Source organism: Lepisma saccharinum, chromosome 17 (assembly GCF_977018435.1).
Source record: "Lepisma saccharinum chromosome 17, izLepSacc3.1, whole genome shotgun sequence".
Classification (NCBI taxonomy): domain Eukaryota; kingdom Metazoa; phylum Arthropoda; class Insecta; order Zygentoma; family Lepismatidae; genus Lepisma; species Lepisma saccharinum.
Window position 1 is genome coordinate 29,707,311 of NC_139245.1, and position 25,212 is coordinate 29,732,522.

General features: G+C 43.7%; 1 protein-coding gene across 9 annotated transcripts in view; it reads left to right on the top strand.

Moving 5' to 3' along the window:
- Positions 1-25,212, top strand: part of CadN (neural cadherin) — a 1,297,121-nt gene that overhangs the window by 394,574 nt on the left and 877,335 nt on the right. For all 9 annotated transcript variants that reach the window (XM_083139244.1, XM_083139247.1, XM_083139245.1 and 6 more), the window contains one exon: positions 16,734-16,923. In XM_083139244.1, coding sequence (XP_082995370.1) covers positions 16,734-16,923 — 190 coding nt within the window. The remainder of the gene's footprint in view (positions 1-16,733; positions 16,924-25,212) is intronic.

Consider the following 25,212-nt stretch of genomic DNA (forward strand, 5'->3'; position numbering starts at 1 on the left):
CGCTGTTGCCGTAGTGTCAATTTGTTGTTTGCAACTTCAATGTGGAGACCGTGGGAAGGTGTTAGTGTGGGGAGGGACGTATAAATGTGGCAACACGGAGCGTTGAATTTGATTGTTGTAGCTGGTGAGCGCGCTCCATGGACTCCAAAGCCAGCCGGTCGTTAACGAACCTAACGCGTCGACTATACATCCATATATATATATATATATATATATATATATATACACATACAGGGTGTTTCTAAAGGTCGTTTACAACGCTTGGGAGGTGATTCCTCACACGAAAACAAGCAAAAAGTCTAAGTTCCATTTTTACGACCGAAGCTTCGTTTCCGAGATAGGAGCCTCGCAAAAGGTGACAAAGTAAACGTCACATCTGACTGGGACGAATACTATAACAGATAGAGAGGCGGTTCCAAGGGAATCATAAAGGAATCGTATGTGCTCAGTACGGAAGTCACTATGAAAAGTTCACTGCACGCATGCGCAATGGAGTCCTCAAAGGAATTGGGGATTTCCAGCAAGAACAATACATGGAAAGGGTATGTAACGCAGCAAGAAGGACCGTGACAATGAGAAATGCGTTCAAGACAACACATCCCGACCTCAAATATCAAAACATGAGCACCGAACACAAAATCCGAAAAGTTGAGCACGGTTGCATACCCCAGTTACACGCGAGGAATGAACGAATCATGTCATGTGGCATACGAGAGACACATTACTCTACCAGGAGGAGGGAAAGAAAAACACAATATCAAATGATTGCGACAACGTGTATTTTTACAAGCGGCAACTACGTAATATCCCCCCCACACACACAACAAACAACAAATGCTACAATATCTTACGCACAGACAGTCCGTGTCACTGTACACCAACTGAAGATGTCACTTTCAACACACAAAGGGGGTGGGGAGCAACACCAAGAGTGTTCGCACGCGATCATTATGACGTAAAAGAGACCAGTTTTGGAAGCGCTGCACAGGCAAGTCTGGCTCTCGTAGTCTACGTTTGACCTTCATGACTGCTGTTCCCGCGAGAGGAGCTCGAAGGGTTGGTTCTCTCCAGCAGTCGTTCCAGTCGTGTTGCAGGTGCTGGGATATGATTAGCAGTTCGCTCTAGGTTGTCATACGCATTGAAGAGTACTAGTATGTTGTATTGAAAGAAGTTGACGTGGTGGAGTGGGCAAGTCAAGTATCGCAACAATTGGTCTGTGGTGTTCGTACGGTGATACGGCCAATTTGTGGCACCAGTACGCGAGTGCTCGCTCGGGCACGAAACACGTCTCATGTGAATGTTTGGCGAGTGTTGTCAGAGGAAGGAATGCACCCTTTTAAACTGCAGAAAGTACAAGAACTGTTACCTTGTGACTTTCGCCCTCGTATGGAGTTTTGCCAATGGTTGTTGCATCAGCTGGACACAAACCCTCACTTCGGGGCAAACGTATTGTGGACAGATGAAGCCATTTTATACAGGATGGATGTCTTCAATAGTAGAAACAGTCATGTATGGGACTTTCACAACCCACATGCACGTTTTGTGGCCCATCACCAGCATAGTACATGACCGTTTAATTGGACCATACATTCTCCCTGTTCGCCTGAATGGTCGCACGTATCATGCATTTCTTAGTGAGTTTCTGCTTGAACTGTTGGAGACCGTACCTTTGGCACTGCGGCAAGAAATGTGGTACCAACACGATGGTGCACCAGCTCATTTCGATTGTAATGTATGACATTTCCTGCATGACGTGTTTCGCAATAGGTTCATTGGTAGGGATGAGCCTGTGCCTTGGCCACCGAGGTCGCCAGATCTCAACCCTCTCGATTTTTTCTTCTGCGGAGAAATGAAAACCCTCGTATACGACACACCTGTCACATCAGCCGAGGACCTCGTTGCTCGCATAAACGTCGCCGCCGCGACGGTAGCAGATACACCTGGCTTGTTTGCTCGTACTCGGCAATCATTGATTCGTCGCTGTCATCTCTGTGTAGAAGTAAACGGCAGACATTTTGAAAACCGTCTGTGATTATTGTCCTCGGCAAATCTCAGTGAGAACACTCTTGGTATTGCTCCCCACCCCCTTTGTGTGGTGAAAGTGACATCTTCAGTTGGTGTACAGTGACACGGACTGTCTGTGCGTAAGATATTGTAGCATTTGTTGTTTGTTGTGTGTGTGTGAGGGGGGGATATTACGTAGTTGTCGCGTGTAAAAATACACGTTGTCGCAATCATTTGATATTGTGTTTTTCTTTCCCTCCTCCTGGTGGAGTAATGTGTCTCTCGTATGCCACATGACATGATTCGTTCATTCCTCGCGTGTAACTGGGGTATGCAACCGTGCTCAACTTTTCGGATTTTGTGTTCGGTGCTCATGTTTTGATGTTTGAGGTCGGGATGTGTTGTCTTGAACGCATTTCTCATTGTCACGGTCCTTCTTGCTGCGTTACATACCCTTTCCATGTATTGTTCTTGCTGGAAATCCCCAATTCCTTTGAGGACTCCATTGCGCATGCGTGCAGTGAACTTTTCATAGTGACTTCCGTACTGAGCACATACGATTCCTTTATGATTCCCTTGGAACCGCCTCTCTATCTGTTATAGCATTCGTCCCAGTCAGATGTGACGTTTACTTTGTCACCTTTTGCGAGGCTCCTATCTCGGAAACGAAGCCTCGGTCGTAAAAATGGAACTTAGACTTTTTGCTTGTTTTCGTGTGAGGAATCACCTCCCAAGCGTTGTAAACGACCTTTAGAAACACCCTGTATATATATATCGTAGATTTTAGAAAATTTCAGATATAGCAAATTGACATTTTTCGCTGAAATTGTCAACAATGAAAAAAATAACAAAAGTAAGTCATATATTTATACATATTATTAAGAGCATTTTTCTGATGGAAGACCGAAAGGCATGCTATATATTGAATATGTCAACACTTGATGGGACATCATTATATTGTGTGGGAAGTCTATAGAAGAGAGAATTTACAGTCTAGGTTTTTCTGTGTTAAAAAGATGGTATATTTATACTTATTCTAACTAAGTTTCGAGAGAATAAGTTCTTCGTAACTAAAACTCTTATTATTTTAACAGTTGATATCCTCCATTACAGTTATAACCAAGTGACTTACGACCATTGATTACCATCAAAATGTTCATAAACGTAACCACGCATAGGCCTAACATCGTACTGTGACAAGTAGAGGGAGATTATTTCCACAACATCTTTGGCTGTTATGCATTTGAAGCTTCGGAACGAATCACAACTCTCGAAGCAGCCAATCAAGGAAGCGAGCCGCTGATGTCATCTCAACTCAGAACCTATCGCTAAGCCCCCTGCTCAGGCTCTACACGCCCAGTAGGCTCGCTAGACAGACTCGCGTAGTCCGCTGGAGATGTTCCGAAAGTAATTCGATTCTAACACAGTGTGGTTTACCCGGCGAAGGTAGCGGCCTTTATGTCGAACCACGGACGACGCACTGGCCTAGAGCAGCGTGAAGCATATACGCAGGCATTGTAGTCGTGTTTATCTACGGTTACACACTGTATAATACATTAACAACCTTATGAGCATGTAAAAATAAATATAATAACCCCGCGAAGGGAATTGCAACGTAGCCACCAAAATAAGTGCAACAAGCGTACTTCTTTTTAGCAGATTTCCTTCAAATTTTCGATTTTTTCCCCGATTTGTTGAAAATTACGGCAAGGGGTTGTTAGTTCGAAAGGAACGCTATTCCCGATACCACACAATCGAGAGTTATCTTACTGTACGCCGAAACATTGCAGAAATGCTCAGATTTTTACCGAAAAAGGAAATCTGACCGAAACGAGTGCAACAATACTGTTCCTAATCCGGGATTCGAACCTTTAACCACCTGTTTTGAGATCGTGAGTTGACCACTCGACGCCATCGGCCTCGGATGCGGCGGTAAGGAGAGTTACGTTTGGTTCAGTATGGACAATTGAGATTAATTTGGCGGAAACATTTATGCGCAAACCTCGCGAGTTATCCCACGCGAAGGAAAATTGAAAGCTAGCACTTTTTCTTTCATAAACACCTCTCCACACTAAATCTTATCATTTCTTCCCTCCACCATCCATTCCTTCCTCCCCCCCTTTAAGTTAAGACCCAGAAAGAGAGCAGTAGTGGGGGAAAATGCTGAAAATACGCCGTCAAGAACATTAAAAATGCGATTTATGTTCAGGGCATCTTTCTCCTTTCCTCACCCTTGTCTCCACAATATTTTCTCCCACCTCTATGACGCTAGTTTGTCACCAGGGTTTTTAACAGAGGGGGAAGGTTGTGTAACGTTAAAAAGCTCTGGTACCTAATCTACTGCAACATGTCTTTTGGTGGGATGTGTTGGATGAAGAGTCACGGTGTATGTCTTTAAGGCTTTTCCCTCCCACGCAACCGCTGGTGAAGTGCCCATTGAGACAATTTACTACAACAGTTATAGAATTTTTCCAGCTATTTCTTCGCGTTCATTTTTTTCCCCAGGAAGTGATATATATCATGTTCCATTTGTGTTCGCCCTCTCGCGGCCGCAATAAAACTGTTGGAATTCACTTTAGTGGCTGAGGTAGGTGGATCCAAGAGACAGTCTCATCATACTTTATTCTCGCTTCTTTTCCGAGGTCGGTAAATTCGTGTAATTGCAGCTCTTTTCCTCTTTTTAGACTCTTCTTAATTATGAAGGGAATAATGCAGTTGCATTTTAAGCGTGCCTCTTCAGGCTCTATCTCTCTATTCTGGAGATGTTAAATATTTTTTTGGTTTATTCTAGTCTTCGAGATCTTGTGACGTTGCCATATTCAACAGAAGTGCCTTATTATGTAGAAATAGTCACATTGGAGCTTTTGGCCTTTGACTTGGACTCGCTTCTTTGTTTTTGAGGATCTAGTTTCGAATGAACAGTAGTGTGACATATAATTTTTAGGCTGCTCATAGTTGAGACATAACACACACCCATACTTTCTCTATATCGCCACTTTCTCTCCCACTCGAACTCTTTCTCTTTCCCACATTTGCCCACGCTTTTTCTCTCTCCCACTCCCTGTCTCACTTTCTCTCTCTCCCTCCCTCGTCGCCTTGTAATCAAGGGGTCCCGCATTCGATACCTGGTGGAGAGACAGTGGTTCGGATCCCACTTTAAACTGAAAGTGTTTCCCTGTGCTTAGCACCACGACATGAAGGCGTATAGGTGGTGTGGGGGTAACGCCCCACACTTTCTTGATCTGTTCGTGAGTGGGGGTGATGTGATCAGCATCACGCCCCTGACCGCCTTTACCCCCCCCCCAGGGTTTCCCCCAGGTACCCATGTTATTCGACACTGGGTGGCCGCTTCCAATGTTAGAAAAGTTCCCGGATTTGAACCGGCCGGGGATCGAACCTGGGACCTCAGACACGTTACCGACTGAGCCACCGCGGCCAACAGAAAGCCCAGTCCCAATTAGCCGTAATGTGCATAAAGTGGAATTACAGCAACTCAATCAACTATCTCCCCCACTCTCTCTCTCTCTCTCTCTCTCTCTCTCCCTCTCCCTCCCACTCCTCTACCCCACTCTCTCCCCCCTTCCTCTCTCCCCCTTCCTCTCGCACTCTCCCTTCCACTCACTCACTCACTCACTCACTCTCTCTCTCTCTCTCTCGCACTCTCTCTCTCTTTTCCTACCACTCTCGCACACTTTCTCTCTCCCATTCTACTTCAACACAGCCAGAGTTGTTCCTCCGTAGGCGTAAAACTTTTGAGGCTTTCTTTCCCGTACTCAAGTTGACATTTAAGAGTGTTCCGTTTAGATTAATCGAACACACGCATTATTTTCTTGACTAGAATTGCCTTCCGCCCTTCACGACTGATTATCCTTACAACAGGCAACCAACAACACACAACCAATGCATAATACCAGTTGCCGTGCCGGTCACGTTCAACCGGAAGTGGTCAGTGCTTCCTTAGTTTGGCTTCCGATGCCGAGTTCGTTTTACGCTCCAACTTCTCTCGCTCCGAGATGGGGGCCATTCTTTTGGAAATTCTTAAAAGTTCTCCCTTCCCTCCACAAGATACATGGAGCTGAAGTTAACGAGTTTGACTATACTTTCCCTTGGCATGCCTTGTTGTCTTCCGCTAGAAGGATCTCATCTGAAGAAGAGCATCGGAACGGCGAGCTGATGTTTCTGGAGACGTGGCTCGATATTCTACAGAAAATACGAGTTTGAACGTAAGTAGTACAAGTGGGACTATGATCGTCCCCTCTCCATCCCCTCTCCCTCTTATTTCCGCCATCATTTCGGCTAGAAGAGTTTATATATATTTCGTTCATTCCTCCGGTTTCAGGCAAACAAGTGACCTGACAGAGTTCGTGTTTCCCTTGTTATTTATCTGAACCACTTGTTTCGGTGCACGAAGTTCGAAGCAGCCAATCAGGAGCAATCTTTAAACCACGTGTGGTGCATTATGGAAACACACCTGAGAATATTATTTGTACAGTATTATATTTATTCATCTTATGACATTTTGTAAACTTTGTGAGAACTTTCACTCTTATCAAACATTGAGAGACGAATTCACTAATAGAAATAACAAAGCACAACTTATTGAAAATATCACGTGGATTACATGTATTTGGGAAGCCACTATCGAGTGGTCGACTCACGATCTCGGGAACCAAGAGTTCGAAGGGAGGGGTGTTGCATTTAAGATACCCGTTAATCATTTACACCTAATCATCTTTCATCATCACCGTGAATAGTCGAGAGAGAGGCAGACAGTGAGATAAAATTCATATTTTGCAAATAAGCCCAAAACTTAGTCAAATCAATGCAATCACGCGTTTAATCTCGAAACAGACACCGCGTTTCTCCCCCCGAAGCTGACCTTGCGCGTTTCTCCCCCCCCCCCCCCGAAGCGGACCTTGCGCGATTCTCCCCGCCCCAGAAGCGGACCTTGCGCGTTTCTCCCCCCCAGAAGCGGAGCTTGCGCGTTTCTCCACCCCCAGAAGCGAACTTTGCGCGTTTCTCCCCCCCAGAAGCGGACCTTGCGCATTTCTCCCCCCCGAAGCGAACCTTGCGCGTTTCTTTCCCCCCCGAAGCGGACCTTGCGCGTTTCTTCCCCCCCGAAGCGGACCTTGCGCGTTTCTCCCCCCCCGAAGCGGACCTTGCGCGTATCTCCCACCCAGAAGCGGACCTTGCGCGTTTCTTCCCCCCCCCGAAGCGGACCTTGCGCGTTTCTCCCCCCCCCCCGAAGCGGACCTTGCGCGTTTCTTCCCTCTGAAGCGGACCTTGCGCGTTTCTCCCCCCCGAAGCGGACCTTTGCGCGTTTCTCCCCCCACGAAGCGGACCTTTGCTCGTTTCTCCCCCCACGAAGCGGACCTAGCGCGTTTCTCCCCCCACGAAGCGGACCTTGCGCGTATCTCCCACCCAGAAGCGGACCTTGCGCGTTTCTTCCCCCCCCCGAAGCGGACCTTGCGCGTTTCTCCCCCCCGAAGCGGACCTTGCGCGTATCTCCCCCCCAGAAGCGGACCTTGCGCGTTTCTTCCCTCTGAAGCGGACCTTGCGCGTTTCTCCCCCCCAGAAGCGGACCTTGCGCGTTTCTCCCCCCCCCGAAGCGGACCTTGCGCGTTTCTCCCCCGCGAAGCGGACCTTGCGCGTTTCTCCCCCCCGAAGCGGACCTTTGCGCGTTTCTCCCCCCACGAAGCGGACCTTTGCTCGTTTCTCCCCCCACGAAGCGGACCTAGCGCGTTTCTCCCCCCACGAAGCGGACCTTGCGCGTTTCTCCCCCCACGAAGCGGACCTTGCGCGTTTCTCCCCCCACGAAATGGACCTTGCGCGATTCTACCCCCTCCGAAGCGGACCTTGTGCGTTTCTACCCCCTCCGAAGCGGACCTTGCGCGTTTCTCCCCCCGAAGCGGATCTTGCGCGTTTCTCCCCCCACGAAGCGGACCTTTGCTCGTTTCTCCCCCCACGAAGCGGACCTTGCGCGTTTCTACTCCCCCCCCCCCGGAAGCGGACCTGCGTGTTTCGCCAGACCGCTCGTTTCCCCCGAATATAAATATTAGTATTGCTACTTTCTCTCTTGTGCCGTCTTTGTCCAACCCTTTTCTATATTAAGCGTCACCATAAAATTCCACAAGGAGTTATATCCTTAAATCGAATACAATTTCGTCTACAAGTTATAATGTGAATTGAATGTACATAAGGGAGCAGATAATGCCCCCTTTTATGCTGTACGGAACCACAATCCATCCATATCACACGTGAGGTCAATCCGCTTCAGATCGCAATGAAAATACCACACGCATCATTCTTTGAGAGAACATTCCAGCGTATTTTTACCTTTCATCGATCATAACACGCCGAAGAGCGAATTTGCTGTGATTCGATTTCCAGCCCCGTACATCCGCTGTCACAGTAATTAAGAGCTTTTAAATTTAAAGCGCGGTAATCGAACTCTGCGTTAATTCGATTGCAATTCCGATGGCGCCGCCCAAATTAATTAATCGCTTGCAATAGCCAAGGTGTAATCTATGAGATGGGCAGCGTGCTAATTGCCACGGCCGGACGGGAATAAGTGTTTATTTGTACACAGTCGTCCGTTTTATTTGCCTTTTTTTCCTTTATTTTCGTTCATCTGTTTTTCGGGAGCCGAGAATGATGTGTGGAATTACACCTGAATCTCTCATTCTCACACTAGGGGTGAGATCTGTAACGGAAACTGCACGTCAGCAACATGTTTCGTTACTCGCTGCGTGCTATCATCCTATAGAAGCAGAAAGCGAAGTAACCTAATGCAAATACAAATCCTTACCTTCCGGTAGCGCGATTAGTCATTTTGCCTTTAAACATGAATATATTACTTTTGAAATAATCGTGGCGCAGATGCATCCCAGAGTCTGCAGGAGGATAATTTGTGACACTAACATTTCACTCACTTCCCACCAGCGTTCGCAGATTTCATTTGTTTGTCGACGGAAACATTAACAGATTCCAATGCCGTGGGTTGAATGCCGATGTAATTTTGGGTACGCTTCCATTTTCGGAAACAATGCGTCACCGCCGGATCTGCAAGGTAGATAAGCATTTACCATTGTTTTCCGTTCTGATTGGCTGTTGGTATTTTATCACCTTTTCCCCTGATTGCCTCCAGTGTGTATTTGGAATGGTTACGGCTTCACAGCAAACACCAGAAATGGGAAGCATTATTATTGAAGTTCCTTCGGGATGTGTAGCACATTGGCAATTAATTTAGGTGTTCCTTTTATATTACAGAACCAAAGTTACTCTGAATCAACATCTTTTGTCACTTTAGTCGTCTGAAAAACTAAATATGCTGACCAAGGCAGTAATTTATTTTATTAAAAACATAAACTAACGTAACGTTTCAACCTTCTAGCAAGGTCTTCTTCAGACTCTGTATCAAGTACAAAAGTAACCAGATACAACAAAAAGGCAATATATATACACAAACATTACTCCCTCCAGACTATTTAGAAAGTTGTTTGGAACTTTCTAGCAGATGACTTTCACTTTCCAACTTTACTTTCACCTAAAAGGCTAAACACAATTACTTCCATATAGAATGTGGTTGGACTTTTTAATCTCACGCTCTTTTCCCTTCATTTTTCTTCCTTCTCCTCTCCTCTTTTTCTCTTGTCCTTTCCACTCTTTCCAACATCTTCTTCCATTCTTTGTTTAACTTCAGTCCCCCATTCCAGTTCATTGTGTCTTCTTCGCCTTTCTTCTCTATTTCCTTGGCTTCCTTCCATTTTCTCACTAGCATTCTCTTCTCCCTTCCTATCTGCTTAGCCTCATCCCACTCTATGTCATGTCCTGTTTCTCTCGTGTGTTTAAATATTGCATTTCTCTCTCTCTTAAGTCGTACATCATCCCTATGTTGTTTCAACCTGTCTTTCAGCCTTTTTTTCGTTTCTCCTATGTACACACTCTGACATTCTTTACATTTACTTCGTAGATAATCCCTTCTTCTTCCTCTTCTCTGTTTTCATTTTTCTTGTTAGCATTCCTCGCTATTCCTAAGATGCTTCTCCCTCCCTTCCTGTAAGTTTTAATTCCTGCTTTCCTAAGCACTTTGCATATCTTTTCTGTGGTCTTCCCCATACTCCTTATTCCAAACCTTCTCTCCTCTTTTTCTTTCTCTTCCAATTCTCCCCTGCCCGTTTTCTTACTTCTTCTGTTTATGTCCAGTCTATCCTGCTTCTCATAGCCATTCTTTTCCAGCTGTTTCCATAGGCTATTTATTTTGCCTTCTTTTTCACATTCTTTCATGCATATTTTCTTGATTCTGTCCTCCATATTCTTTATAAAATTTATTTTTGTCACCTCACTTACATCACTTCTTTTGTGGTAGAATACCCCTGCTGCACACTTCTTCTGATGCCAAGCGGTTTCAATTTCTTGTCCTCTTTTCTAAGAGGCTAAGCAGATAGGAAGGGAGAAGAGAATGCTAGTGAGAAAATGGAAGGAAGCCAAGGAAATAGAGAAGAAAGGCGAAGAAGACACAATGAACTGGAATGGGGGACTGAAGTTAAACAAAGAATGGAAGAAGATGTTGGAAAGAGTGGAAAGGACAAGAGAAAAAGAGGAGAGGAGAAGGAAGAAAAATGAAGGGAAAAGAGCGTGAGATTAAAAAGTCCAACCACATTCTATATGGAAGTAATTGTGTTTAGCCTTTTAGGTGAAAGTATAGTTGGAAAGTGAAAGTCATCTGCTAGAAAGTTCCAAACAACTTTCTAAATAGTCTGGAGGGAGTAATGTTTGTGTATATATATTACCCTTCTTGTTGTATCTGGTTACTTTTGTACTTGATACAGAGTCTGAAGAAGACCTTGCTAGAAGGTTGAAACGTTACGTTAGTTTATGTTTTTTAATAAAATAAATTACTGCCTTGGTCAGCATATTTAGTTTTTCATAATCATGGAAACAAGGCTTAATGGAGTTATAATTTAGTCGTCTGGTAAAACTTCAGTTTCTGTGGACAATAACTCAACGCACTGTGTACACACTAACATGAGGCATTTTAACTGCATAAATTTGATGTGAAATAACTCCTGTCCATTCCACATTTGAGCGAAATAACACCTGACTGTTACACACTGTACGACTGTTTCTGCTCCATATAAACATTAATTCACCCAGTTTTCCTCGGCTCCGGATTTGAGGATTAGTTCGGGACGTCCATTTGTAAGGATATCTCCAGTGGGGGTGTGGGGGGAAACATTGATTTTGAAAGTAGATAAAAATGAAGAAGAGTATTTTCTTCTTGTGTTATTTAGTGCCGTTTCTGCCACTTTTGGCTAATCGTGACTGAGATGAGCAGTGATTATATCAAATTGATGAAGGGACACACTCGGAGAACCGCCGGCGACTCGAACCCGGGAACTTCGGTGGCGATATCGAAAGTTGACCACTTAACGTGATCGACCATCGAGACAGGAAAATACAAAAATAGATATTTCAAATGTAATACCATTTTCCACAACTTGTTCTGAGCACAACATTTTTTTTTCTCTCTGTGCAATTTCTTCCACTATTTAATTATAGAGTTCTGAAGACGTAGCTAAAAAAGTGCAAATAAATCGTGTTTGTAAAAAGCAAAAGTTAATTGATGTAGTGTGTAATTTTGTATCGTGACACTCAACTCTATTTTATTACACAGGGTTATTTCATTGTTGAAACTGTGATTTAAGTAACCCCTGTTTCCCAATGTCGTAGTGGTAACGTCGTTGCCTTGTAATCAAGGGGTCCCGGGTTCGATACCCAGCGGAGACACATGCCGGTTTCGGATCCCACTTGAAGCTTTACATTCAGTCCCGATTAGCCTAACTGTGCATAAAGTGGACTTGAAGCACAATTTAAATTCAATTAAAAAACCCTATGGCGTAATTCTGAGTAATTAACTTTTTCTTAACGTGAATAACGTCCTCCCTCCTCTTCTTGCATACCGCATTCGTAAGCTATTCAGTTGTGTGTACAATAATGTGATTCCTGCTGTAAAAAATATGTATTCGTTAATTTTTCGCCCCACAGATACAAAGCTGAGGCAACAGAAATAATAATTATTAGCAAACAATGAAGCGGGATGTTATTGTTCGTGTACCATGCCGTAGTTTCCACCTGTGCAGTCTTGTTTTTTTTTTTTAATACGGCGTGCATTATATTCTATGAGCTAACAGTCCCAATTCACCTTTTCTGAAAATCATTTTACGAAGGAGAAGGGTCGTGTGGCAGTAGACTGGAAGAGAGAATTGGATTCTGGAAAAAGGGTCTCCTTTAATGCAGTTTCCATATTTTGCGTCCAGAGGACCGCGCCCGCTATCCACTTTGCCAGGCGATATATGTGACACGGTTTCCTCCCGTTCACATGGTAGGGAACCTGCTTCCTCTAGATGGGGAAAATATATTGGATAATATCCTCCCGTGTTGGTCGAGCCTCGGTCGCTACCCTTCCCTTACTTTCTTTTTTCTCTTCCTCTGCTCCCCGCTACTCTCCCTATTCCGAATTTGAGTTTCGGTGCGATCGTACTTGAGGAACAGAGTCCGTTTCTATCCTGGATGTAATTCAAGAGTTTCTGCCCAGTGGATTATCTGGATAGTGAACTGCTATCGGGGTTACTAGATCTTCTTTGATGCTCCCTTCAACACAGTGATTGGCTCTTGGGGATGTGCGGATCCGGTTAGGATAATGAAGATTCGGATATCTAATCGAGATTCGGACATCTTTGTTAGTTTTTGCCGCCGTTCTACCACTTTCGGCTAATCGCGAGGATGAGGATGAATGATGATTAAATCAAATTGACGAAACGACACAAAGAACCCATATCCAGGGCGGGATTCGAAATTGATGACTTCGGTGGCGAGATCGGAAGTGACCACTGTATGCTCTGGGTTACCGAACCGGACAGAGCATTCGGACTTTGGATCGAGGATTTTCGCGATTCGGACTTCGATCGAGCATTTTCGCGATTTCGGACTTCGGATCGATTTTTTCGCGATTTCGGACTTCGGATCGATCATTTTCGCGGATTCGGACTTCGGATCGATCATTTTCGCGGATTCGGACTTCGGATCGATCATTTTCGCGGATTCGGACTTCGGATCGATCATTTTCGCGGATTCGGACTTCGGATCGATCATTTTCGCGGATTCGGACTTCGGATCGAGGATTTTCGCGATTTCGGACGTCGGACCCGAGCTTTTCCTCTATTTCGGACGTCGGATCCGAGCTTTTGCTCTATTTCGGACGTCGGATCCGAGCCTTTCCTCTATTTCGGACGTCGGATCCGAGCTTTTGCTCTATTTCGGACGTCGGATCCGAGCCTTTCCTCTATTTCGGACGTCGGATCCGAGCCTTTCCTCTATTTCGGACGTCGGATCCGAGCCTTTCCTCTATTTTGGACGTCGGATCCGAGCTTTTCCTCTATTTCGGACGTCGGATCCGAGCTTTTCCTCTATTTCGGACGACGGATCCGAACTTTTCCTCTATTTCAGACGTCGGATCCGAGCCTTTCCTCTATTTCGGACGTCGGATCCGAGCCTTTTCTCTATTTCGGACGTCGGATCCGAGCTTTTCCTCTATTTCGGACGTCGGATCCGAGCTTTTGCTCTATTTCAGACGTCGGATCCGAGCTTTTCCTCTATTTCGGACGTCCTATCCGAGCTTTTCCTCTATTTCGGACGTCGGATCCAAGCTTTTCCTCTATTCGGACGTCGGATCCGAGCTTTTCCTCTATTTCGGACGTCGGATCCGAGCTTTTGCTCTATTTCGGACGTCGGATCCGAGCCTTTCCTCTATTTCGGACGTCGGATCCGAACCTTTTCTCTATTTCGGACTTCGGATCCGAGCTTTTCCTCTATTTCGGACGTCGGATCCGAGCTTTTCCTCTATTTCGGACGTCGGATCTGAGCTTTTCCTCTATTCGAGCTTTTCCTCTATTTCGGACGTCAGAACCGAGCTTTTCCTCTATTTCGGATGTCGGATCCGAGCCTTTCCTCTATTTCGGACGTCGGATCCGAGCCTTTCCTCTATTTTGGACGTCGGATCCGAGCTTTTCCTCTATTTCGGACGTCGGATCCGAGCTTTTCCTCTATTTCGGACGTCGGATCCGAACTTTTCCTCTATTTCAGACGTCGGATCCGAGCCTTTCCTCTATTTCGGACGTCGGATCCGAGCCTTTTCTCTATTTCGGACGTCGGATCCGAGCTTTTCCTCTATTTCGGACGTCGGATCCGAGCTTTTGCTCTATTTCAGACGTCGGATCCGAGCTTTTCCTCTATTTCGGACGTCGGATCCGAGCTTTTCCTCTATTTCGGACGTCGGATCCAAGCTTTTCCTCTATTCGGACGTCGGATCCGAGCCTTTCCTCTATTTCGGACGTCGGATCCGAGCTTTTGCTCTATTTCGGACGTCGGATCCGAGCCTTTCCTCTATTTCGGACGTCGGATCCGAACCTTTTCTCTATTTCGGACTTCGGATCCGAGCTTTTCCTCTATTTCGGACGTCGGATCCGAGCTTTTCCTCTATTTCGGACGTCGGATCTGAGCTTTTCCTCTATTCGAGCTTTTCCTCTATTTCGGACGTCAGAACCGAGCTTTTCCTCTATTTCGGATGTCGGATCCGAGCCTTTCCTCTATTTCGGACGTCGGATCCGAGCCTTTTCTCTATTTCGGACGTCGGATCCGAGCTGTTCCTATATTTCGGACGTCGGATCCGAGCTTTTCCTATATTTCGGACGTCGGATCCGAGCTTTTCCTCTATTTCGGACGTCGGATCCGAGCTTTTCCTCTATTTCGGACGTCGGATCCGAGCTTTTCCTCTATTTCGGACGTCAGAACCGAGTTTTTCCTCTATTTCGGACGTCAGAACCGAACTCTTCCTCTATTCGAGCTTTTCCTCTATTTCGGACGTCAGAACCGAGCTTTTCCTCTATTCGAGCTTTTGCTCTATTTCGGACGTCAGAACCGAGCTTTTCCTCTATTTCGGACGTCGGATCTGAGCTTTTCCTCTATTTCGGACGTCAGAACCGAGCTTTTCCTCTATTTCGGACGTCGGATCCGAGTTTCTCCTCGATTTCGGATTTTGTATCTGAGTTTCGAATCGAACATTCGTGAATCTGCTTCAAGACTCTATATCCAGGCCGTTCGGCAGGTTCAACTAGGCAAAAGTGTAAGAGAAGACACATAAATGAAAACAAAATTGGGATTCTGTTATCGGATCTAGGATTCAATCATATTATATTATTTTAGTAATTAATGTATTTATTTTGAGTCAATTTTCTACGTTAGAGGAAAAAGATGCAAATGACCTGACATTAATAGGAATGCAACCTGCTGGGCAATGCACTTTCGACAAGGGTAACAATTTACATATTTTAGTTGTTGCTTTTTAGATTCCACTGCACACTGAGAAATTTTATGCCCCCCCCCAATAACTACACGTGTACCCTTCGCAAACGACTTTCCATTTGGATAGAACTCCCCAGTGTGTTGTATCTTGCCACAGGAGTTCCAATCGATTATCACCAGCGACTTTCTCACTCATCTGTTTCGTATGATGGAAAACGAGAAACCATGCTCAGGAAAACGTTTAACCTGGAAAAAGACGCCACAGTTTGGATTTCTGTAATGCTTGTTCATCGATTGTAAGTATAACTGCTTACATTGCATTTGAAACAAAATATTTTGTTAGTTACAGTTTAATACGAGATAAATAACTTACGCTGTCGAGAAATACTGATTCCGAAGATTGCAAATATATACGATATATACAAGTGTCCAATAAGAAGAATCTATTCGCCAACAGGTTTCACCTGTGGTTGAGAGGGACAGACATTGCCCTAGAATCTCGCAATGTATGCGACTTTTTATAGCATATTCGACAGTCGAAGGTGGATCGGTAGCGTGCGATCTATCGTGGTTGCAGGCGGCATGCCATACTTGTGTCCGAGATCATGTAATGGACGTGCATTGAAATGCACTCGCCGCAGGCAAACCGAACTTACCTTTGATCTTGTGTTGCTAGCCTTTAGGGCAACGTGAAAGGTGCAATTGGTATTGGCCGAACTGTATTAGTTTCCAATTCAAACCTTTTTCCTTCATTCTTTTACATTATTCAAACGTGGACACGATTGTCAAGGTTCGACAGTTGGTAATTAGTGCATGTGGAAGTTTGCGGAACATCGTACTTCACTGCGATGTTTTTCTTTCTATTCTAGTTCTCGTTACATGAGCTTTGATGCTATACATTTACAGTGTAAACTAGTTAACCGTTTCAAATGGGGAACGTAATTGGTCGGGAACAGTCGAGAAAAGCTTCAAATGTGTTCTGCAATTATAACTTGTAAATTACTATTTAGGATAATCCAATTTTTCTCATATCGTTTGGAAATCCAGAAGATTGAAGTGTAAACCTCTCTCCGTCAAGCAATGAACCCAGTCCTCTCAGAGAATCTGTACTGCTTTACCAATACGTTTTCTTGGACTATCTACTTTGACTATTTCCTTGGTTGTATTGAACCTTCTTTATGATATGACGTTTGATTGTGGACATTTAAGTTCTTATCATCCTAATTTAAGACTCGACTGGACCTTTGACCAGTTTTAGCAGAGCTATTTATCGAAATATCCTCTCCTTTCGATGAACTTTTAATTGACGTAGTCAAAGACCTTTCTTGCATTTGAAGGAAGAACTCATGTTTTTCATCTTCTTGCAGGTAAACTATTACATCGTGGAATCCCCTCGTAACGAAGGGAAGGATTACTTCGAGATCAACCTCCAAACAGGCGAAGTCTTCACCAAGGTGGTCTTCGACAGGGAGAAGCAAGGTGCATACGCTCTGGAAATTGAAGCACGTGATGGAGCCCCCTCAGCCCGGCCCAACAGCAACGGAGCGCCGAATTCAGGTAGGTCACGTTTTCTTTTATGTACTGTTGAATGAAATGTTTAAATGGACAGTGACTTCAAACCATGAAGATGAGGGCGACGTCAGCTGTCGATTACTTGGAAGCTTCTTCAAAACGATCTGTTTGCGGGAGAGGATTTCTTAACTTCATTCTCCGAAGATGAGAGTGACTCTATAGTTCGAGCGGTCGGAAGTTTCTCCACAAGCCCCTGATCGTAAACACTAGAGTACCTCTTCACTTCAACCAGCTCCGAACGCTAGAAAAATCTTTCTCGAACTTACCTAATCCATTTGTCGAGATAGTAGGTCTGTATTCATTCTTCGTCACCAGGAAAACCCCAAAACTGATTTTAACTATTCATTGTTTATCATGTTGATAGTAGGGACGGATTTGTAAATTGTGTTTCAATGACGTAACACTCAAATATTAGTGAAATAATGTTTTAAGATCATCCGTCACAAACCTTATGAATAGTTCTACGAACTGTAAAATCTTTTCGCTGGTGTGGTTGGTTGAACCAGAAACATTCACTAAACTTGGTTGCTAAACCACAACAGAATATAAAATATATATAGTTGGATGTTGAACCAAAGACTGGAGTCAAGATAAGAAGACTGTCGCTTTTGATATAGTCTTCTTGATGTGAAAACGTTTTGTTTGCCCATGGTTCTGATGTGATGTTAGACAAACTGTGTGCTACTGTTATTATTGGAATGTGAAAATCGGTTGTGTTGCATTAAACTTTTTTTAGTACGAGGGCAAATCGAAATGTCTTTGCCCCCATTTTTTTCCAGCCGAAATAATAAACATGCAGGGAAATCAAAATACAGAAATTGTTCTATGTACCTTGCACTATTCTTCCACATAGTCACCACAGCGGTTCAGGCATTTGTCCCATCGCACCACTAGTTTGGAGATGTCGCTGTTGTAGAATTCGTCCGGTTCACCGTGGAACCAACGCCGGACAGCGGTCTTCGCTTCGTTGTCGCAAATAAACCTCTGTCCTGCCAGGAACTTCTTCAGTGGACCGAACACGCGGAAACCACTGGTGCTGAGGTCTGGACTATGCGGTGCATGATCCAGAATCTTCCATTCGAATGACTGAATTCTGTGTCGATGGTCCTGTTGACCACATGAGGCCTGAACGAGGACCGCTCATTGTCATGAAAGCCTTCTCGGCCATTTTCGAACTCAACACCACCACCGCACACTTCACGAGACTACGTCGGTTGCATTTCTCTACGAAACTCGATGGGCGTTCGCTTCTTGCTTCATAGAAAACGAATAACACTCCGCTGCTCATACGACATGGACGTGTTGAGTACTACAGCCATCTTTGCAAACTTAGAGCAATGCCGTGCCGCAGAGCAGCCGAGAGTTAACGCTGGGCCGTTCCAAGAAAGAACCTATTGCATTGAATGTATATCTCCGTTTCTCAACCACACTTATATTTCGGCTGAAAATAAAATACGGGCAAAGACTTTTCGATTTGCCCTCGTATTACGTTACTGTTTACATAGGAGTCACGAGTTTGTGTGGATAACAATAGTTGTGGTTACAAACTCATTAGTTTGTTAGCTTCTTGTCTTATTAACAAAAGTAAATGGGCAATTCGGTACAGGCTCGAATTGCGACCAGTTTCGATTTTTTTGCAATGCTACACCGTTCATCACAAGATAGCTTTTTCTAGCGTATTGAAGCAACATTCTCTTCTAGTGTGAGGACGAGAACAGGTTCGAAAATGGCAAGAACGGCGACCCAGTAAATATGAGTTAAGCTCTCTTTCTTGCTCTAGCAGCTCCTTACCAGATTGACAAGAACCTAAACCGCCTCGCAGACCCTCTTCTGGATGGCTTTTTTGGTAACATTACAATGGAAGGGATAAGGGATCCCCAAGGAATGTTTTTTTTTTTTGGGGTTCGAAAGCTTCGAGTAAGTTGAGTGTTTGTATCGGAAGGTAAATTGGTCCACGGAGGGCTGTCTGCGGTGTAGTTCTTTGAACGTTGGTCTCGAGCAGCTGCGGTTTAGTAGATCATTCCGCGAGGTCCCTTGCAGCAGTTTTGATCGTTGTTGTTCCCGTTCTTCTGTTCATCCTCTCATCCCTCTTTTTTGTTGTAAAAGTTCCCGAGGGTACCATGCCAGTCCCTTTGTCAGAAAAATGAAATGAACCCGCAGAGATGCACACACTCGCAATTTTCGATCTCGAAATTGGCCAGTAACGAAGTTGTCTATCGCAAGTTTTTTCCCCCCACCCTCACTTCTGCATTGAATGATTGTATGGAACAGTAGGTTCCTCTTTTGGTCTTTGTTACAAAGCGCGGACGGTACGCCAAAATTTTTCGTTGTCTCTGGCTGCATGGCAGAAATAGATATTGCTTGATGAATCTTGTTTTCTTTGTTCTTTTGCAGCTTCTACACTGTAGTCTGAGGTAGTTCTATTTCCATAGCAATGTAAACCGTATAGAATAATAGTTTGTTACCGATATCCATATGCTGCGGGTTCCAGCCATTCGTTTATCCAGAATTGTTACTTTTGGGGATGCAAGGTTATGTTTAAGGGGTGTAAGGCTATATTTAGAGCCAAAATTACCATAAATTGAGCCTTTAAGATAAAAATAGGGAGGGTGTCGATGACGTTTTGATAGTGTGTGGATAAACACTGAAGCACGCATCCCAAATCTACTTCCTACTGTTTTCAATGTCAGTTTTGGCAATACTTGTAGCAAGATTGGCCGCGTTTGCCCGGAACTTCTCTGGAGCCCACCCAGCCTCTCATCAATACTTCACCTGATACATACCACGGGGTAGAAATTTTCAGCAAAAAATGCAGACTCGATCAGGACTCGAACCCGGGTCTCTGGCATACAGTGCCATTGCTCTAACCACTGATTCACCGAGTCGGCCTGGCGTCGCCTGATTTTTCGCTATCGCTCTCTTCTCCTGTGTGTGCCTAATCTTCAATTAATACCACGGGGTGTATAGTAATGACGTGATGTTCTCGGGAAGCACCCAAATGTCAACATCTCTTCCACGTAGTATAAATGGATAGCATTATAGCTACACTGCGTCGCTTTTCTGTCCCGTTTGGCTAATAGCGACGATGAGGACGAGTGATGAAACCGATGAAGAGACACTCACAAGGCACACCCATGCCCAGGCAGGGATTCGAGCCGAGGACCTCTGGCAGCGAAGCGCGTCGTGCTAACCACTTCGCCCCGGAGGTTGGCTATAGTGACTGATGGCGTTTGTTAGAACGTAAGCGTATGATCATAGGCGTGCGGAGACCCTCTGATTAGGAGGGAGTGGGGTCTTGATGAAAGTTCACTCGGGAAAGAAAAACCTCATTTTATCTCACTATTTCAGTTTCATTGCATTGATGGGTATATGTATATACACTATTACACACACACACACACACACACGTAAATTGTCTCTGAAATATGCCGCAGTCCTTTTCCTCCAAACAATTTGTTCATGGATTTAGGAGAAAACTGTTTAGTAGCAAGAGTCTGAAGTACTTAGTAATAACTTCTCTCTTTGGTAATTTAGAATGCATTACATAAAACCAAAAAATTATGAACGAAGCGAGAAAGAAAATTTTTAGATCCCAATTTTTGCAAACTGAAAACAATATTTATTTAATATGGCACAAAAAGATCCATAGGGCAGCATGGCGTTCTCTTAAAAGAAAAGGAAATTACATCGTTCGGCGCCCAGGGCCGACTTTTTACCTCAATGTTTGCCCCCCTAGAATTGTTTTCTGTCCAAGGTTGGGGACGGGCAATGCCCATTGCCCCCCTGTGGTTGCGCCACTGCACCCCCTTCTCCCGTAGTAGCTTTAAACTTTAATCGGCTTGAAAATACTTTATTTCCTTTAAGACTATAATATCGTTTAATAACTGCGATAAGATTCCTCTACACTAAATTTCTAGGTGAAAGTATAATAATGTAGGGGCATATAATGGAGGGGGTCAAGGATGGCCACACCTACCCTTTAGAAATAGAATGTCAACCTAATTCACAGCTCTAATTTGATTTCAGTCATAGTAATTTACATTACTGCTAAAATTTCAAATTCAAGTGGTGTTTTTTAAGGGGGCAACACTATTATCGGGGTAATATGCCCCATGGAAAAATACCTTGCTAGTCCCTCCGTGGAGAAAAAATCTGCGGACGTCTATTATTAAGGGGGGGGGGGGCAGTTGCGCACACGTATGGGTATGATAAGGGAATGGAATATAAACTCACGTAGTCAAGTCCTGACGATTCAGTTAAAATGCCGACCCCCGTGGTGGAATTGGTTAGCACAGCGCTTTACGACGCCAGGGGTCCCGGGTTCGAATCCAGGCCTGGGCATGCGTGTTCTTTCTAAGTGTCCCTTCATCAATCTCATCATATCACTACTCATCGTCGTAATAAGCTAAAAGTGGCAGAAAAGCAACAAAAAAGATTCAGCTAAAAGGGTGGAAGAACTATATAATGCAGAAGTGACGATTACGTAAACTACATAGCAGATAAAGGACTTGGGTTTTCAAATGTCCTTTAATAAAAACTACATCCTTGCTTTTTGTAGTCAAATTATTCACACCTTTCCGATTCTGCTTTAATTCTCTTTTCCTCACGCCAACTTCCCCCCTTTTTTTGCGAAAGAGATGTTCGAATTTTCACCACCAGCCGGCGACACTTTTCGCTACGTGGCGGGAAAGCTGTCTAGGGCTGAACCTGGGCTTTAATAAAAATTCATTACCTTGCCCCGCGGAATCCTTCTGGAGTGAACGTGTGTACTCTCACGGACTCGCTACTACTTCACTAAATCCTCTCTCACGTTCAGGCCTGCCTCTGACGTAAACACGAGGTCTCCTACCAGGAAACTTTCCATTTCGCCTCTCCTGGTTGGGGTGAGGAGGAGTATGGGGGCTGACAAGTTTATCGGATCTTCTGCGACCTGTCTGCATTTCAGTCTGGCCTGACGTCCCCTGTTTTTGCACCCTCTCTCTCTCTCTTTAAAAAAAAAAATCGATAATGGAAGTGTGTGAGGTGTTTGTAGGAAATTTTTCCTTCAGCAACAGCTGTTTGCACTTCAGCGGGTGTTCAATTACTGGATCTTTATACTTTTCGTTCCAGGGCGCCTTTTTTCCCTTCATTTTCTGACGCACCTGATGCAATTTAATACCAATTTGTGCTAGCCATGTTCTCTCTCTGTTCTCATTGGTTTGTTAGCCTATGCTCCTTTTTTCGTTACTTGTTTCTTGCTTTCAAAATAGACCCGTTGCCCGCTTGACGTCACAGCAAGCAGGGTTTCCACTGGCATGGTGAAAATTAGAAAAGTCTAAGAATATAAAATACGGTTGTTGTACTTGCAGAGAATATAAATTCACTCACATTTTTAGTTACTAATTTTGGTACAACGGTTGTTCGTCATAAAAGTGAATATTTTGAAAATGTTTCTTTTTTTGTTTCCTGTTGAAAAATACGTGATTTTAACTGAATTAGGTTAAGTAAAGACACTACAGGATGGTCTTGGATTTGATGTGAAAATACCTGGAAAAAATCGGGGCATTTTCTTTTGAAAATGTGTAAAATCTAATAAGGATTCTTCCATACCTTTCTTTTCGTTCTGTGGTTTTGTCACGGTGCATGCAATTGTGCATGAAACTACAAACGTTTAAAATGTGTTTTAAGAAGGCTTATATTCTAAGAAAAATGACTTAATGAGAGTCTTCATATATTCTGCTCTAAAAAAGCAATAATTACGCTGAACTGAATAATAAAATAGTGATAAATTGCTTTGTTTTCTGATCAATAAAAACGCTAACATGTAGCCGGATGGTTTGTTCTCTCACGAGCTGTCCTGAGTTCGATTCCAACTTGGAGCTCTGGCTTTTTCCGATTAAGTAACGGTAATGTCGTCGCCTGATAATCAAGGGGTCCCGGGTTCGATACCCGGTGAGGGCTCATACTGGTTCGGATTCCACTTTAAACTGTTGGCTCAGTCCCGATTAGCCTAGTTGTGCCTAAAGTGGACTGAAAGAAAAGTTCAAACCATTTTCAGCTTTGAAATTTCGGTGTTGACCCGTCACAGTAGGGGCAATACTTGAGAAGAAATAGTGGACTTTCTTCTAAAGATCCAGATATAAGAAAATAATAATACGAAAATCAGTCTGCTGTGTCACTTCCTAATCAAGAACTTAAGACCTACAAAGTTGCTTCTTTTCTGATAGAGACATTCACACAAATTGTAAGAATTTCTGCAATTTTTTCTACTTTAATGAAATATTAAGACACATTTACATTTACATGGAAACAGTTTGGAAATGCGTGTTTGTGTGTAGTAAGGTTTGATTTGCCAGCGCCCAGAGTGTATAACTCTGTTACCACCTTGTCTCAATGCAGAAAATATAAATAATAAGTACGAGCAGTTGCAATTCTGAGAGCTGTGACAAGCCACGTTAGCTTTCGTTTGAAACAAGCTGGTGTGGTAAAGCCTGACATTCTTTGCAAACACTAATTAGCAAAGAAAATATATATTTTTTCACAGCCGTAATGAGCATTTTCTATTAAGTTAAGCTTTCAACATGTTTGTTTCCGCGGCAATTTCACAAATTGTCAAACATGTGCACTTCATCCCCTCAATGTTTTTCTTACCCCAACAATACGTTCAGTATGCATGGCTCAACTCGCGAATAAAGATAAAAACAATCTAAAAACAACCTACCTCTGCAATTTTTCTCGAAGCATCTTCCTCCCTACACAGGACAAGTTAGGAACGCTTCGGAAGTAACCATGGTAACGGACTGAGGTGACCTATCTCGATGTGCTGCAGTTGGAACAAGTGACAGCAGCAGCGGAGAGCAATTCATCTGCTCTTGAAGGTCTGGAATCTGACATAGGACAGTGCTAATGTCCATGTTAAAAGTTTTGCCCCATTCTCCCAAGTGCATTCAGCATCGAAGTTCCTAAGAAGACTAGGAATTCGACCCAATCTTGCAGTTTCCGAGCGTTTTCCTGCCGGAGAGAGGCTGTAGCATTACGTATCTGGGTGCTGCGGGTTCGAACCCAACAGAACGAATTTCGCAGGTCGTAATGGTTTCCTTCCAAGCCGTATTCGCCAGAGGGTTCGAATCCCAGCATTGGCAGGGTTATTCTTTGTAAGTGTACCTTCATCAATTTCATCGTATCAATCATCCTCATCGTCGCGATTAGTTATAAGTGGAAGTAAAGCGACACTAAGTAATAACAATCAAATAGAATAAAATCCAAGCTGCATCTTCCTGTCGTGTATAACACGATGGCAGAAATAAGCCAGGCTCAATATTACCATTCCAAGTTTCGACTCGCCATTAAATCGATTTGATGCAACTGCAACAGAAGGATAAATGCCACAAGGCAGATATTACACGTTTGTCGGTATTGGATGACATTAAAACAATAACTACACTGCTAGAAAAGTAAACGTAAAATTCACTCTGCAGTCATTTAGAAAAACGTGACACAACCGTTTCTTATTTAAGTCTCACTGTTTTATCATGCATAAAGATAGATGATGATTAGAAATTGCAATTACGTGTACCATGAATATATTTTTAAGAACTGAAGCATTAAAATTATATTAATTACGGTAACTATGTGGTGACTAGGGCTCGGAAGTTGAGGAAAAATCCTTTTTTTTTTTTTTTCGTAGTGTCCAAAGACGAGGCCCAACATAATGTGTGTTCATTTTGGGTCATTGTAGGCCAGAAAAAGGTGGGTTTTATTTGTCCTTTTTTGCCTTTTTCGGCGTTTTTTTGGCTTATTGGTCCTGTTTTAGCCTATTTTTAGGTCTTAACGGCTTTTTTTTGCAACTTCACCTTCTTTCGACTACGTTTTTACTGATCATTCTCAATTCGAATCTTCATCAGTTCATCACCTCTTAAACATCCTTTCTGTAGTAAAAAAATAAATATGTATATATATTTGAACCATCCCTGAAACGAGAGAAAAACATTTTTGGACGACTGAAGCAGGTATGGTACAAGATCCTTTAACCATACCTTGTCTGGAAGGTCACGCTGTAAGTGGCAAGTTTATCTTGTTTTGAAGCTTTCATCACGTGTATACGACCAGACAGCACACGCCTGAAAAGATCTCAAGTCAGATAAGGAGGTGCCGGGCATATTCATTAAATATGTAATTAAAACTGAAGTTATTAATTAATTTGGATCACATTTATACGTCCTTTTTTCAGTTTTTAGGTTCTTTTCTTGATATTTGTAGGCCTTTTTATAGGTCTTTTTTGGCAATTTATAGGTC